The sequence below is a fragment of the Arachis ipaensis genome, chromosome B10 (genome assembly GCF_059453495.1).
Source record: "Arachis ipaensis isolate K30076 ecotype BB chromosome B10, ASM5945349v1, whole genome shotgun sequence".
Lineage (NCBI taxonomy): Eukaryota > Viridiplantae > Streptophyta > Magnoliopsida > Fabales > Fabaceae > Arachis > Arachis ipaensis.
Genome location: NC_142435.1, coordinates 147,418,891 through 147,435,484, shown reverse-complemented (window position 1 = coordinate 147,435,484; position 16,594 = coordinate 147,418,891). Strand labels below are relative to the sequence as shown.

The following is a 16,594-nucleotide window of genomic DNA, read 5'->3' as shown; positions in this document are numbered from 1 at the left end:
AGTTTTCATTTACTTTCTCTTAAAGCAATTGTTGTTAACAACATTTATCTAATTAATTTTCAAAATTCATTGTGTAATTATAATTGCGTGCACACTATTTTATACCAAAAATAGGTGTTAGTAATTTCTAATATTGTATCGTAACCTTTGAAACCACCACCGAACACACAAGCGAGCTATACTAATGTATGACTCATTATGACCTCACTTTTAAGTTTTAATCGCAGACATACAACCAAGGCATGACAATAATCATGGTTCTGAAAACCGGACCGGACCGGCCGGTTCAACCGGAAAAATGAGAATCGGTCACTTAGCCGGTCCGGATAACGCCAAAAACCGTCTAGCAAAAAACCGGTCAAACCGGTGATTAACCGGTGAACCGGGAGAACCGTCCGGTTTTTTTACGATTTGATGGTTTGCACTCTGAGGAAGAAAACGACGTCGTTTTGGATTTTTTTTTAAAAAAAAAAAGAGAAAGGAGAAATCGCGTAACCCACAGCAACCCTAATCAGTTTCCATTCCACTTTCCAGTTTCCCCTTTCCATTGCATTCACCCACCAAGCCCCAAATTCACCACCGAGCCACCCAAGCAAGCAGCCACTGAGCCACCCACACCCATCCATAGCAGCGCCGATGTTGAGGGCCGCAACCACCATCGCATCCTGCTTCTCGCCAAGCCCGCCTCCTCATTGCCGTCGTCGAGCTCGCCTACTCGTTGGGGCGTCGCCGACACCGCGTCCTCACTCGCCGCCGGTAAGACTCTGTTCTTGATTTATTTGCTGCCTTCTGATTATGATTTGTTTGTTTGCTGGCTTCATGATTTTGATTTTTCATTTTCTGAGGTTATTTGTTCATGAATTTGTTTGCTGGCTTCATGAATTTGTTTGCTGCTTTATTTGTTCGATTTTGATTTTGATTTTTCATTTTCTGAGGTTATTTGTTCATGAATTTGTTTGCTGCTTCATGAACTGAGGTTATTTGTTCATGAATTTGTTTGCTGCTTCATGAATTTGTTTGCTGCTTTATTTGTTCGATTTTGATTTTGATTTTTCATTTTCTGAGGTTATTTGTTTGTTTGCTGGCTTCATGAATTTGTTTGCTACTTCATGATTTTGGTTGCTGAATTATATTCTATCTTGAAAAGAGCGAGAGCTTTTTAATTTCAATTGTAAGATAAAGATTAATCATCTGACAAATACAAAATGCCATATAGTCATGATTTTCCTCAATGTACCAATCAAAAGCTAGAAATGATACAAAATAGCAAAAGTAATTGAAAAGGAATACTAAGCAGCATGACATGAAACAGAGTAAAAGATTAAGCATATCTGGAAGAAATACCAATAATTTTAAGAGAAAATAACTATATTGGTTGTATTTACTACCAACTATGTTGCTGAATTTCTTGAGTATAAGAAGTTTGCTTGAATAAAATTTTCCTCCAATGAGCAGTTACTTTGAAAATTGGCCGAGCCTTAGAACCTTGAGCAATTGCAATGTCATCTATCTTTGTCAAAGAGAACACTCCTTCCACAACAGGACTCAACCATTCAAGATGAAGCATCATGATCTTTACCTGCTCCGGAAACATTTGAAGCTTTGGAACAATAATGCTCCGAAATCAATTGGTAAGGTGATAACAAAGCTGTGGCTAAATTGTTCAATGATCTTGAGAAGAACATTATCCATGAAACTTTTATTGCTGAGTATCTTTGTATCTGTATAAGACTTGAATACTTTCTGTAAACATCTTTGGCAGAGAAAAGTAGCCACACCCTTGTAATGCCAAAAAGAAAAGCTAGCAGTATTTACTATTGTGTCAATCACTAGTGATATTGTAGTATACTTCAAGGTTAAGCCTTGATTTTATATATTTAAAATTATTTTTAGATTTTTTAATAATTTTATTTAATATTTAATTAAACCGGTTGAACCCCGGTTGAACCCCGGTCGAACCAGTAAACCATTGAACCAGTGACCTTACCGGTTTATTGACCGGTCCGGTTCTCGCAACCTTGACAATAATACATCTCTTTTGGCCCAGCCTAATAAGGGCCGAAAATCCATTCGGTAGATTACTGATCTTAATAGGGGTGAATGTGAATCGGATTGAATTAGATATGGTTAAAATTTCGATCCGATCGCACTAAAATCATCGAATCAGATCGGATCCGATATTCATAATTTTTAAGTTTGGATTCTGTTACGCTGGGTAACCGGAGATTAATGGGCTAGATGGCGTTGGTTGGCCCAAACGTATGAAGGAGGTGGCTTTCGAGTGGATCTGTTACTCGGTGTTCCTCCGTCCGACTTGTACGTGTGAAAGAATGGGGGGTGGTACCTGCAAAGACACTCCGATGCCTAAGTTAGCAATAGTGTGAGCAGGTTAGAGAGTATTGAAACTTAGAGATACCTGAATGGTGTCAGTGTATTTATAGTGGTGAACCAATAACCACCGTTGAAGTAGTGCCACCTTTTTAGGTGGATAACCGTTCCCATATCTTAGGGAGGTTAAGATATGGCTCTATGAAGTGGTTAGAGAGTTTCTAGGGGCAGTTACTCATTCGAATGAGTGTTATCTGCCAGCTAACCCTCGTATCCGACTTCTTTGGAGCAGGTCATGTTCAGTACCGACTTCTTGGGATGAAGGCTGGTACTGGGTGAGGGCCAACCCTTTGGGTTGGGCTTCTTTGCCTGGATCCTGGGCCTTTATCATTGGGCCAGGGTATGAACAGTGCCCCTACTCGAGCCCAATTTCTTTTTAAGATTTGGGTTCGAGTATTCTACTCGGGGTCGTAGCCGATTTGTAAGAGGACCGACGTGATGGTTTGAAACCGACGTGACCTTTCGTGACCTTTTGGTTCTGACAGTTACGTCTAATCATGCGTCGTGTTCGTTAGGGGTGTGCGTAGGGATTCAATAGCCTTGGTAACGGTGCATCTTCATTAATGACTGCCCCTATTTTACCATTATGCCCCTAACGTTCTTATAAATACTTTCTCTCTCTTTCATTGTTTCGTTTCTGCGATCTTTCAAATTTCCCTTGCATTCGTTCGTACTGTATTCTTGTGCTTTCGAAGGCTTTTGCTTCCAACCCTCATTTCCAGATAAAAGGTTAGTTCTTTAATATGCCTTTGTAGATAAATTTGATTTGCAGACTTTAGTTTCGCATCCCCCTCCCTTTAGAGACCGTGTTGGTGATTTTCTTTTCCCCTTGTAGGTTTTGTCACCCCTTTTTTAGAAAAAGAAATGGCTTCTGTAGATGCTCTCTCTCACTGGGTTGATGTCACAGTCTTAGGGGAGGAACCCTCAGTCGATTCTGAGTTTATCACCCATCTTCGTACTCGCCACAGAATTTGTTCTTCTGAGGAAGACGAGCCGAAGTATGAGTTAGTGGCCCCGGGTCCAGAAGACCGGGTTTGCTTTGGGAGGGCTAATGAGGCGGCCTCCCATTTTTTCTTTATGTATGAGTGTATGATCACCCGTTTGGGTGTTTTTCTTCCTTTTTCAGACTTTGAGATGTCTGTTTTACGTCATTGCCGAGTCGCTCCTACCCAGCTTCACCCCAACTCTTGGGGTTTTTTGAAAATTTATCAATTCATCAGCCAGGCTTTAGAGTTCCCGACTTCTTTAAAGATTTTTTTCTATCTTTTTCATATGACAAAATCCTTTAGTGGGCTAAACAATAAACAACAGTGGGTATCGTTCCGAGCCATACAAGGTAGGAGAATTTTCACCCTTTTTGACGAATCCTTCCACGACTTCAAAAACTATTTTTTCAAAGTGCAAGCTGTAGAGGGTCACCACCCCTTTTTCCTGGATGATAATTCTTCCCCCCGCTTTCCTTTATACTGGTTGGAGGCCTCCCCTTGTGAAAAATATGGTCTTGACGACCTGGATGATGTGGAGCCAGCCATTGTGGGGTTCCTCCGAGAAGTTTGGGGGAGGTCTCCATACTTGGACACGAAAAAGTTTCTCCAGGGGTCTCCGAGTTTTATCCAGGCGCAACTAGGTAGCTTTCATTTGGTTTTCCGACTTGTCTGATTAATTCTTCCGACTTGTCTAATCTATCAATTGTTGCTTTTTTCAGAGATGGCAAAAACAAATGCCCAGGAGTCTTACCAAAGAGTTCAGGAGGCCAAGGCGAGGTCTCGTGCCAGGTCTGGTGGTGCTAGGGCGGTTGTCTCTCCTCCTCCTCCTCCTCGGAACGTCGGGACTCCCTCCCAATCTATTGTGATTTCCTCTTCTGCTTCCTCTCTGCCACCCCCCTCTGTCCGACCTACTCCTGAACCAGAGAAGAAGAAGCGTAAGACCTTAGAGTCTGGCGCTTCTGGTGAGGCGGACGCTCTTGCGTTCGTCCGAAAGAACATTTATCCCCATGCTCGTATGAGCATGGATGATGTTTCTGTTTGGCACTACCTCACTGCTGTGGTTGAGGAGAGTCTCAAGACGGCGGGAGTTTGTGGCAAACTCTTAGATATATTTGAGAAGACTCCTCTCAGCTCTTTAGGGATGACCTCGAGGGTCGAGGAGCTGGAAGGCAGGCTTCGCATATATCAGGAGCACGAGAGGAAGTTGGAAGGGAAAGTCGCCAAGCTGAAGGAGGAGAGGGATAGCCTCCGGGAGAAGGAGAAGAAGTTGCAAGCCCAATGCAACATGGAGGTGGATTTGAGAAAGGCAGCGCAAGCCAGCTACAACAGTTTATTTGATGATCTTGTGTCTGTAAAGAATGACTTGCTGAATGCCCGGAAGGCCTATACCGAGTTGGAGGACTCTATTGCGGATGGTGCTGATGAGGCTTGGAGGGTTTTTAAGGAGCAGGTCGGAGTCATTGCTCCTGACTTGGACCTTTCTCCTTTAGACCCTGATAAGATTGTTATTGATGGTGCCATCGTGGATCCTCCTGTCCCCGTGGTGGAGTCCGAGTCCGATTTGAAAACTCGGGGGCAGAGGATCATAGAGTCCCCTCCTCGCTCTAAGGACGCTCCGAGCTCTTCTACCGCTCCTCTGACTTTCTCTCCAACTCCTGGTCCTGGTGGTGGTGATCCTTCTACTCCTCTTGCAAAGAAGTAATTTGTTGGCTATTGGGGGTCCGGCTTGTGGGCCCCCTTTTTTAAACTCTTTATATTTATTTGTTGATGTTTGAACAATTTTTGGCCTTTTAAGGCCGTAAACAAAATAGTTTTATCATACCCTTTTTTGATAAGGGTTTAATTTTAACGATTAAATAAATACCCTTTTTTTGGATAAGGGTTTTGAGTTACCTTGTGCGCGCATGCTTTTCTATTCGTAGTTCTTTTGATTTTTGATCTTTTCTGGAAAAAACCTTTTCTTTGGGATTGTCTGCTTTTCTGAATCTTTTTGATCTTCAGGGCAGCCTTATAATCTTTTCTTAGTTTTTTCCTATCTCTTTTTGTTATTCCTAGTACTCAATTTCGTTTCATTGAGCTTTTCGTGACTTAGGCTACTTTTGCGATTCATTTTAGTTTTACTCGGTTTCGCATTCCGACTTATGAGTCGGACTGCTCCCGAGTTTATCATGATCGACTTCTATAGCCTCTTTACGCCGACTTGTACCTCGTCGTTTTATCCTGACGACCATCTAGGTCGGTTCATGGGATTTTCACGTTTTGTCGAGCTTAAATCGGCGCGTTTCGTAGAAAGAGAATAAAAAAGGGAATTTAAAAGAGATATTAAAATGAAAGAGATCTTTATTAATTGAGGAGGTACCTTATTGCTACTAAGGGCTTTTGACAATCTATTTTCCCTTAGCCCCTACTGTGATGCCTCGTTAAAAACCCTTCTCAGAAAAAACCCTTTGATTTTGGGAAAAAATCATGAAGTTGGGAAAAGAGTACATCAGGGAGTAGGGTTCGCTTTTAGCTGTAGTACCTTTTCATATTACAAGCATGCCATGATCTTGGTAACTCGTTGCCGTCGAAGTCGGTTACCCTATAATAGCCTTTTCCTAAGACCTCGTTGATCTTGTATGGTCCTTTCCAATTAGCAGCGAGCTTTCCTTCCCCAGATTTGTTGACTTCAATGTCGTTTCTGATTAGGACCAAGTCATCTGGGGTGAAACTCCTTCGAATGACTTTTTTGTTGTATCTTGCGGTCATCCTTTGCTTCAATGCTGCTTCTCTTATCTGGGCTTCTTCTCGGACTTCGGGGAGCAAGTCGAGCTCCTCTTTGTGCCCCTGTATATTCCCGATCTCGTCGTGGAAAATCACTCTTGGGCTTTGCTCATTGACCTCTATTGGGATCATGGCTTTTACGCCATAAACTAGTCGGAAGGGTGTTTCTCCAGTGGCGGATTGGGGGGTTGTTCTGTAAGCCCATAGTACTTGTGGGAGCTCTTCAGCCCAAGCTCCTTTCGCATCTTGTAATTTTTTCTTCAGCCCTGCCAGTATGACTTTGTTGGCTGCTTCGGCTTGCCCATTGGCTTGTGGGTGTTCCACCGAGGTGAACTGGTGTTTGATGTTCATACTGGCTACTAGGCTTCTAAAGGTGGAGTCGGTGAACTGGGTTCCATTGTCTGTGGTAATGGAATAAGGTATCCCATACCTTGTGATGATATTTTGTAGAGGAACCTCCGACTTCTTTGTGCAGTGATAGTGGCCAGTGGTTCGGCTTCTATCCACTTTGTGAAATAATCTATTCCCACTATTAGGTACCTGACTTGTCCTGGCGCCTGAGGAAAAGGACCTAACAAATCCATTCCCCATTTTGCAAAGGGCCACGGAGAAGTGATGCTAATGAGCTCCTCTGGAGGAGCCACGTGGAAATTTGCGTGCATTTGACATGGTTGGAACTTTTTCACAAACTCTGTGGCATCTTTCTGCAAGGTTGGCCAATAGAATCCAGCTCGGATTACTTTCCTGGCTAATGACCTTGCTCCGAGATGGTTTTCGCAGATTCCACTATGTACTTCCTCTAATACCTCGGTGGTTCTGGAGGTCGGTACACATTTTAATAATGGCGTTGATATCCCTCTTCTGTAGAGGATATTTCTTGCCAAGGTGTAGTGTTGTGCTTCCCTTCGGATTTTCTTGGCCTCCTTTTCCTCCTTGGGGAGGATGTCGAATTTCAGGTATTCGACTAAGGGGTTCATCCATCCGAGGTTTAATCCGACCACTTCGAAGACTTCTTGTTTGTCTTCTATTTTTACCACTGAAGGTTCCTGGAGAGTCTCTTGAATCAGCCTTCTGTTATTTCCTCCTGGCTTGGTACTTGCTAACTTTGATAGGGCATCTGCTCTGCTGTTTAGATCCCGAGTTATGTGTTTCACCTCGGTTTCTGCAAAGCGCCCAAGGTGCTCCAAAGTTTTTTCCAAGTACCTCTTCATGTTTGGGTCCTTTGCCTGATATTCTCCACTTATTTGGGAGGTCACCACTTGGGAGTCGCTGTATATCATCACCTTTGTAGCACCGACTTCTTCTGCCAGCTTCAGTCCTGCGATCAAGGCTTCATACTCTGCCTGATTATTTGAAGCTGGGAATTCAAACTTGAGGGAAAGCTCTATCTGGGTTCCCCTTTCATCTACCAATATTATGCCTGCACCACTTCCTGTTTTGTTGGAGGATCCATCTACATAGAGTTCCCATGTAGTTGGTTTATCCTCTTGATCTCCTGCGTATTCTGCAATGAAGTCGGTGAGGCACTGGGCTTTAATCGCCGTCCGAGTTTCATACTTCAAGTCGAACTCGGAGAGCTCTATTGCCCATTGAACCATTCTTCCTGCAACATCCGTCTTTTGGAGGATTTGCTTCATGGGTTGGTTCGTGCGGACTCTTATTGTGTGAGCTTGAAAGTAAAGCCGTAGTCTTCGTGAGGCTATCACTAAGGAGTAGGCAAATTTCTCTAGTTTGTGGTACCTTAGCTCAGGGCCCTGTAGAACTTTACTGATGAAATAGATTGGGTGTTGACTGTCCTCATCTTCTCTTATCAAGGCTGCTGAGACAGCCTTGTCTGCCACGGATAGGTATAGGACGAGGTCTTTTCCGGCTACAGGTCGGGTCAAAATAGGAGGTTGGCTCAAAAACTTTTTGAACTCCTGGAACGCCTCCTCGCATTCGGGAGTCCATTCAAACTAGCGTCCCTTTCTCAATAGGGAGAACAGTGGAAGGGATCTTAGTGCTGATCTTGCCAAAAACCTGGAGAGAGCTGCAAGTTGGCCGTTAAGTTGTTGGACTTCTCTTAAACAAGTCGGACTTCTCATTTCCAGGATAGCTCTACACTTATCGGGATTGGCTTCGATCCCTCTTTGCGTTAGCATGAATCCCAGAAATTTTCCTACCTCCACCGCGAAGGCACACTTTGCAGGATTTAGTCTCATCCCGTGCGACCTTATGGTGTCAAAGACTTGTGAAAGGTCAGGCAAGAGGTCGACTTCTTTCTTGGTCTTTACCAGCATATCGTCGACGTATACTTCCATTAAGCTCCCTAGGTGAGAGGCAAACACCTTATTCATCAACCTCTGGTAGGTGGCTCCTGCATTTTTTAATCCGAATGGCATGACCACGTAGCAAAAGTTGGCTCTGGGTGTGATGAATGATGTCTTCTCTTGGTCTGGCTCGTACATCGGGATTTGGTTATACCCCGAGTAGGCATCCATGAACGACAAGTATTGATACCCCGAGCTAGAGTCTACTAGGGCATCAATGCTTGGTAGTGGATAAGGGTCCTTGGGACATGCCTTATTTAAGTCGGTATAGTCGACGCACATCCTCCATTTGCCATTTTGTTTTTTGACTAGCACTACATTGGCTAGCCATGTTGGGTATTTGACTTCTCTGATGAAGCCAGCTTCCAGGAGCGCCTGTACTTGCTCTTCCACTACTAGGGCTCGCTCTGGGTCGAGCTTGCGTCTTCTTTGTTGCACAGGTCGGGACCCCGAGTAGACCGAGAGTTTGTGGGACATGAGCTCGGGATCTATCCCAGGCATGTCGGAGGCCTTCCAGGCGAAGAGATCGGAATTATCTCTTAGGAGCTTAGTCAACCCTTGTCTTAGGGTTTCCCCTAGGTTGGCTCCTATGTGGGTGGTTTTTCCTTCCTCTTCGCCGACCTGAATCTCCTCGGTTTTTCCCCCGGGCTGTGGTCGCAGCTCTTCTTTAATCCTTGCTCCACCGAGCTCTATTGTGTGGATTTCTTTGTTCTTTCCTCTCAGGTTTAGGCTTTCATTGTAGCATTTCCTTGCCAACTTCTGATCTCCCCTCACCGTTGCTATCCCCGCTGAGGTCGGGAATTTCATGCAGAGGTGGGGCGTCGATACCACCGCTCCGAGTCGATTAAGGGTAGCTCTGCCAATTAAAGCATTATAGGCTGACCCCACGTCGATGACTATGAAGTCTATACTCAGAGTCTTTGATTTTCCCCCTTTCCAAAGGTGGTGTGGAGGGGCAAAAATCCTAGTGGCTTTATTGGCGTGTCGCCTAATCCGTACAAGGTGTCGGGGTAGGCTCTTAACTCTTTCTCATCTAATCCCAGTTTGTCGAAAGCGGGCTTAAAGAGGATGTCCGCTGAACTTCCTTGGTCTACTAGTGTTCTGTGGAGATGGGCATTTGCCAGGATCATGGTAATTACCACTGGGTCATCGTGCCCCGGGATTATTCCTTGCCCATCCTCCTTTGTGAATGAAATGGTAGGGAGGTCGGATGACTCCTCTCCGACCTGGTAAACTCTCTTGAGATGTCTTTTACGAGAAGATTTTGTGAGTCCCCCTCTCGCAAACCCTCCTGAGATCATATGGATATGTCTCTCCGGAGTTTGTGGTGGTGGGTCTCTTCTATCCATATCATCTCGCTTTCTTTTTCCATGAATGTCCGACCTTTCTATGAGATATCTGTCAAGCCGACCTTCTCTGGCCAGCTTTTCTATCACATTTTTAAGGTCGTAACAGTCGTTTGTGGAGTGCCCATATATCTTATGGTACTCACAGTAATCACCGCAGCTCCCCCCTCTTTTATTTTTAATGGGCCTGGGGGGAGGCAGCCTTTCAGTATTGCAAATTTCTCTGTATACATCCACTACAGGAACTTTTAGAGGAGTATAAGAGTGATATTTTCTTGGCCTATCGAGGCCGAGTTCTTCCTTCTTCTTGGCTTCCCTCTCCCTCTCTTTTGTTGAGGGAGAGTGACCAGGTCGCCAACTCAGGTCTCTTAGCTTAGCATTTTCTTCCATATTGATGTACTTTTCAGCTCTTTCCTGTACATAACTTAAAGAGGCGGGGTGTCTTTTTGATATGGACTGTGAGAAGGGACCTTCTCTAAGACCATTGACTAGCCCCATGATGACTGCCTCGGTGGGCAGGTCTTGAATCTCCAAACATGCTTTGTTGAACCTTTCCATATAGGCTCGTAAGGACTCCCCGACCTCCTGTTTTATTCCCAGGAGACTCGGTGCATGTTTTACTTTGTCTTTCTGGATGGAGAACCTCATCAAGAACTTCCTTGAGAGGTCTTCAAAACTAGTAATCGACCTCGGAGGGAGGCTGTCGAACCATTTCATCGCTGCTTTTGACAAGGTTGTCGAAAAAGCTTTGCATCGCGTAGCATCAGAAGCGTCAGCCAGATACATCCGACTTTTAAAGTTGCTCAGATGATGCTTTGGATCAGTGGTTCCGTCGTAGAGGTCCATATCGGGGCTTCTAAAGTTTCTCGGAACTTTTGCCCTCATTATGTCCTCACTAAAAGGATCTTCCCCCCCTAAGGGCGAATCTTCTCTACCGTCGTGGGAGTTCTGACCTTTGAGGGAGGATTCTAACTTTAAGAGTTTTCTTTCTAACTCTTTTCGTCGCTCCATCTCCTCTTTTAGGTTCTTTTCGGTTTCCTTTTGTCGCTCCCGTTCCTGTTCTAGCTGCTCGAGGCGACTGTGGACTAATCCCATGAGCTCAATTGCGTGGGATGGTCCTTCTTTTTCTGATTCGCGCCCCTCCGAAGAATTTACCTTCGGGTTTTTGATTCCGGAGGTGCCTTCCCTGTGTTGATCATTGGCTTCCTGGTGAAGGGTCTGGTCTGCCTCATTGTTTCCAGTGTTCAGATTCTCTTGTTCAGAATCTGTCTCCACATGACCCTCTTCAGGGGATCTATCCGCCATCACTGGTTGATCTCTCGGGTCCCCGGCAACGGCGCCAATGTTACGGTGGGTAACCGGAGATTAATGGGCTGGATGGTGTTGGTTGGCCCAAACGTATGAAGGAGGTGGCTTTCGAGTGGATCTGTTACTCGGTGTTCCTCCGTCCGACTTGTATGTGTGAAAGAATGGGGGGTGGTACCTGCAAAGACACTCCGATGCCTAAGTTAGCAAGAGTGTGAGCAGGTTAGAGAGTATTGGAACTTAGAGATACCTGAATGGTGTCAGTGTATTTATAGTGGTGAACCAATAACCACCGCTGAAGTAGTGCCACCTTTTTAGGTGGATAATCGTTCCCATATCTTAGGGAGGTTAAGATATGGCTCTATGAAGTGGTTAGAGAGTTTCTAGGGGCAGTTACTCATTCGAATGAGTGTTATCTGCCAGCTAACCCTCGTATCCGACTTCTTTGGAGCAGGTCGTGTTCAGTACCGACTTCTTGGGATGAAGGCTGGTACTGGGTGAGGGCCAACCCTTTGGGTTGGGCTTCTTTGCCTGGATCCTGGACCTTTATCATTGGGTCAGGGTATGAACAGATCCGATCTGATCCGGCCCACAAATATGCAGATCGGATATATCCACAAGACACAAAAACACTTTTAAAAGTTTATTTTTATTAAAAAAATATCAATAAAATTTATTTTTCTATTCTTTTAAATATGTTTACTCTTAAAATAATATTAAACATACTTTTTTAAATAATAAATTAAAATAATATAACATATATAATAATTATTAGTTGAAATAAAACATAAAAAGAATATTTACTTATTTATTTCTTTATTTTTGCGGATACGCGGATATGCGAATATCTACAAAAAATCCGTAATCCGATAGTCTTGCGGATCGGATCCATATCCGCAATTTTCAAATCGGATTTGAATAAACACCGCAGATATGCGAATCGGATCCGATCCATGAGCATCGCTAGATCTGACAGATTTTTTATTCGTACAAGCTAAAGTGACCCACAGGTCACACCACCTCCTGGAAAAGAACTAGACAACTGATAGAAATTTTTAGGCGAATGGGTTTGAGCGAAAAGATCCACACTAGTATAAAGTATAAAAAGGGAGAGACCTACCCCTCTCCTAAGGTACATCATTCTTTTATCCTAATTAGCCGCCTCATCATACGGACACTAATTTTAGCATCGAAGTGTCCTTGCAAGTAGCTTATACCGCCGACTTACCGATAATCGTGGCCCCACTCCCCCTCGCCAAGCTCGCATCCAGGTCCTGATTCTCAACATCTCACCGTTGCTCACACTTAACCATACAACCGATCATCGGTCTCAACGAGCAAACGAACATTGGTGCCGTATGTGGGGGACCTGACGCGAGCGGAACATGGATCTTATCCCTCGTCCCGAGAAGGTACGAGAGGAGGGAGGTGCTACCGGGCGTCCAGGGGGCCGCCTTAGGAGTAGAGTGAGCTCGGAAACTTTTCAAAAATGCTGAAAAACTCCCTCTCGCCAAGACGACTCCCATACCTGATCTCCAAAAAAGCGTTCCTTTGGTGGTATCGATAGCGACAACTCTCGAATCATGTAGAAACTCAAATTAGACACAGAGTCCAGAATCTGGAGAAGGAATTGGCGACAAGAAATCGCTACCATCCTGAGTACAGCCAAAATTCTCGCTCACGTTCAGGAGTTCATTCGAGCTTTTCACGTACCCAATTTCCATTAAAGAGATCGGAAGGTACCTCAATGTTTGTACACATTTTGATTGGACATTTTAACTTTGATTAGATATCATTATTATTCTACATAGTAAAAAAGTACCAGCTCATCATTCTATTTACTAAAGTAATGTTAAAGAAAATAAAAAATTACTATAATATCTAAAATTCAATATGAAAAATTATAATATTGTAACTAAAAATTTAAAAATCAAATCGATCTATGTTGTGAATTTTATAGATGAATATATAAAATTTTTAAAATATTATTTATATATAAAAATTAATTATTAATATATTTATATATAAATATATATAATTTAATTTATTTTTAATATATATTTATATTTTAATATGTATTTTATATTAATAAATAAATTTTGTAACTGATTTTAATATATTTGTAAGATAGGTGATAAAATTTAGTCACACAGGTAGTATAGGTAGACAATAAAAATATTAAATAATGTGAATAATAAATATATTGGATATTCATTTCACTAGGTGTGTATAGATTTTTATTTTAACATTAAAATTTAGATAGTTAATTTAGATCTTTAAAAGTGTAATTTATTTTTATTTGATTGGTAGATATTCATATTGTTTAAAATAGTCATTATTTACTAATACTCCTAAAAAATAAAAAATGAAATGATAGAATAATGATTTGAAGACGCCAATATGAAGAAACGAAGATTAAACACACAACACAATAAGGGGAAAAGGGGATTAGGGTTTTAGCAGCCGATAATGGATTTCACAGCGGAGAAGAAGGAATTGGAGAGCAACAACAACAACACTAACTCTGACACTGCTCAGCGAACCCTAGATTCTTCTTCCGAAGTCGAGGAGCGCCATGCTCGTGATCTTAAAGCTGGTCTTCACCCTCTAAAGGTTCATCTCTCCATCCTCTTTCAGAGAAAAAAGAAGGATTTTTCTCCTCCATTTTAGTTTAATTTATCTTGTTTTAGGTGAATCTCAACTTTGAATCCAATCTTTGTACTTTCTGTATTTTCGAACGATTACTTGCGACAATAGCATGGTACAGTTCATTGAAAATTAAATGCTAGTTTCATTTTTCTTCTCTGTTTTCATTCCTAAAGAAGGGGTTCTTCTGGCTTGTTTTCGTTCTAATTAGATTAAGCTCTTATCAGCTTGACATTATGTTCTACTATGTTTGGTGTTTATACGAATTTATCTCCATTTTCGCTTCCATAGAAGCTCTTGGTGTCGGTTGACATTTCAGTTGATTTCTGTTGGGTTATTTCCTTGAGCAGCACAAATTTGTATTTTGGTACACACGGCGAACACCAGGAGTTCGAAATCAAACATCATATGAGGATAACATTAAGAAGATTGTTGATTTCAGTACTGTAAGTAGAATACTATACTGAGGTTTGTTGTTGAATATAAATCCATTGTCATGTATTCTTAATTTGACAATTGTTTGTTTATATAAATAGGTTGAAGGATTTTGGGTTTGCTATTGCCATCTTGCTCGACCTTCTTCTTTGCCTAGTCCAACAGATTTGCATCTTTTTAAGGAAGGAATCCGACCCCTTTGGGAGGTAGGTACTTAAAGACTTGGCTGAAGTTGCATTCTCTTGTTGATTGATAATGTATAAGCTGTAAAACTTCAAATAACACACTATAAGTTTTTTTATTTCCTTTTTGAAAATAGGACTCTGCTAACTGCAATGGTGGTAAATGGATTATACGGTTCAAAAAAGCTGTCTCGGGTCGTTTTTGGGAGAACCTGGTGAGTCAAATATTTTCTCTGAGTCTTCTTTCTTTTTTATTCCCTGATAAATGTCTGCTAATAATTTCTGTACTAGTAATATTAAAGCTTCAAAAGAAGTTTTCCAGTGATTATTTAAATCTATACTACAGAAAAGCGGAAAACTTCTTTTTTTTTGAAAAAAAAAATATTTTACTTATTTTTAGGGATTGTAATGTTATGTATTGATACATGTAGGCTAATCTTGTTGCTATCTGAATATACCCTTACAATTGAAGAATAATTAATAATTGAGTGGCATATGAACTGTATATGTTTCTGCCTTGATTTAAATTACTGAAACTGAAGACAAAAATGAATCTTTAAACATCGTAGTTAATCTCAGCGATCCCAGTGAGGTTCCCATCCCATCTCAGTGACAACCTGGGATGAGATCATATGCGATCTTGGTTTTTGGTCTTAGCCATCCCTGGCAAGATCGCTGCCAGAATCTCGGCCTATTGTGGCAAATCTCACAAAGATCACATGTGGAGCGCCAAATCCCCAAATTTCCCTGCCTGATGGATTTTAGAGTGGGTTATGTGGGTATTTTCCGTCCAATTTCCAGTTTGTTCACTTACTACACCCCGCGTGAGTAACCGCTATACATTCATTAGTAAATATTTATAACTTAATAATTTGACTATAGACACGCTTTACAATAGAATGCAAAAGTGTCGAACAATCCATGTAGCTAGCTAGTAGCTACCCCCCAAGTGGAAGACTTGGTCATTGCTTGAATCTGTGCAATTTGAAAATAAAATTGTTTCAAAAGCAAATTATGAATTTTGAACACCATATAGAACTAGTCCTAGAATAAATTCCTTGACTACAGTTGAATTTGAATTTGTATTTGTAGTTGCAAAACCTCGAGTTCCTCTTTATGATGTAATTAATTAGTGAGGAATCCTATTAAAGAAAATTTGTTTGCTTCGGATAAATTAAAGAGGAAATATTTGCTAGTGACTAATTGAAAAAGTAATCCTATTCATCAGTTTCCTTGCATATGATTTTTGACTGAACTAGTTTCATCATTTTGGAAAAAAATGCAAATGGATTAGCTGATTTTCTTCTGTTTGCAATTCCTATTGGTTTTATTTTTACCGACAATTTTGCATATGGTGACAATTTAATGACTTTTCTAATTATATCGACCTGATTTTGTTGATTAAAGTCTTTCCTATGCTTTTGTCCCCAACCAAATACATATTCCTTCCCCTTCAGAATAAATCTATGATGGCAACAAAATATCTTGTTATCCATGCTGTCAATTACTGTTGTATTTCTATCTTTTATTATTGGACTCGGAAATGGTGAAAGTAGTAATAGCATTACATTGTTGAGTGCAGGTTCTTGCCTTAGTAGGTGACCAATTGGATTATGGAGATCAGATATGTGGTGCAGTACTTAGCATTCGTTTTAATGAAGATATACTTAGCGTCTGGAATCGCAACGCTTCTGACAATCAGGTTGGCATTATTATGGATTCTGGACATATGTGTGTAAATGCATATTCATGCTTGTCTCTAATTATATCTTGCTTCGCTTTCCAGGCTGTAATGGCTCTCAGAGATTCCATTAAGCGCCATTTAAAGCTTCCTCATGGCTATATTATGGAGTACAAGCCCCATGATGCCTCCCTAAAGGACAATTCATCTTACAGGAACACTTGGTTGAGAGGCTAGCCGTACACATTCTTTGTCAACATTGTGAGACAGTTAACATTGTTACTGATTTACCTAGTTTCATTATATTTAGTTAACTCAGCTTTGCAGTCAACATGTTCATGTCCACCCAGTGTTTAGTTGTAAATAATTTTTATCTCTCTTATCCTATCCTTTTTGAAGGAGAAGCATTTTCATTCAGATGATAGATTGATTAACTCTTAACGCTTAATATGAATATTACATTTTATGCAAGCGATGCTGTTAACAACGAAATTTTAACAGTGTGTAACAGAATGTGTTGGCGCATTTGATTCAAGAATTGGGATTATTTGTT

At 41.6% G+C, this 16,594-nt stretch overlaps 2 protein-coding genes across 2 annotated transcripts; one reads left to right on the top strand and one right to left on the bottom strand.

The window, feature by feature from the left end:
* Positions 1-1,289: 1,289 nt before the first annotated feature.
* Positions 1,290-7,774, bottom strand: LOC148582047 (uncharacterized). Its single transcript, XM_088495178.1, has 3 exons — positions 6,878-7,774; positions 1,460-1,579; positions 1,290-1,331 (listed from the first exon to the last, which is right to left on the bottom strand). Exons 1-3 carry the CDS (start codon positions 7,772-7,774, stop codon positions 1,290-1,292), a joined length of 1,059 nt encoding a protein of 352 aa, XP_088351304.1.
* Positions 7,775-13,451: 5,677 nt separating this feature from the next.
* On the top strand, positions 13,452-16,512 carry NCBP (Putative cap-binding protein). Its single transcript, XM_016325071.3, has 6 exons — positions 13,452-13,710; positions 14,094-14,189; positions 14,280-14,384; positions 14,498-14,575; positions 15,943-16,062; positions 16,147-16,512. Exons 1-6 carry the CDS (start codon positions 13,567-13,569, stop codon positions 16,276-16,278), a joined length of 675 nt encoding a protein of 224 aa, XP_016180557.1. The 5' UTR covers positions 13,452-13,566; the 3' UTR covers positions 16,279-16,512.
* The last annotated feature ends 82 nt before the right edge of the window (positions 16,513-16,594 follow it).

What these genes read in the sequence shown, in the direction of transcription:
- LOC148582047 (XM_088495178.1), bottom strand. Translation starts at nt 7,774, where the DNA reads ATGAAGCAAATCCTCCAAAAGACGGATGTTGCAGGAAGAATGGTTCAA. An exon ending in CAAGGTCATTAGCCAGGAAA is followed by an intron (nt 1,580 to 6,877) that starts GTAATCCGAGCT and finishes TTTCCGGAGCAG; the next exon opens with GTAAAGATCATGATGCTTCA. An exon ending in AGGCTCGGCCAATTTTCAAA is followed by an intron (nt 1,332 to 1,459) that starts GTAACTGCTCAT and finishes TATTTCTTCCAG; the next exon opens with ATATGCTTAATCTTTTACTC.
- NCBP (XM_016325071.3), top strand. Translation starts at nt 13,567, where the DNA reads ATGGATTTCACAGCGGAGAAGAAGGAATTGGAGAGCAACAACAACAAC. An exon ending in GTCGTTTTTGGGAGAACCTG is followed by an intron (nt 14,576 to 15,942) that starts GTGAGTCAAATA and finishes TGTTGAGTGCAG; the next exon opens with GTTCTTGCCTTAGTAGGTGA. An exon ending in GCAACGCTTCTGACAATCAG is followed by an intron (nt 16,063 to 16,146) that starts GTTGGCATTATT and finishes TTCGCTTTCCAG; the next exon opens with GCTGTAATGGCTCTCAGAGA.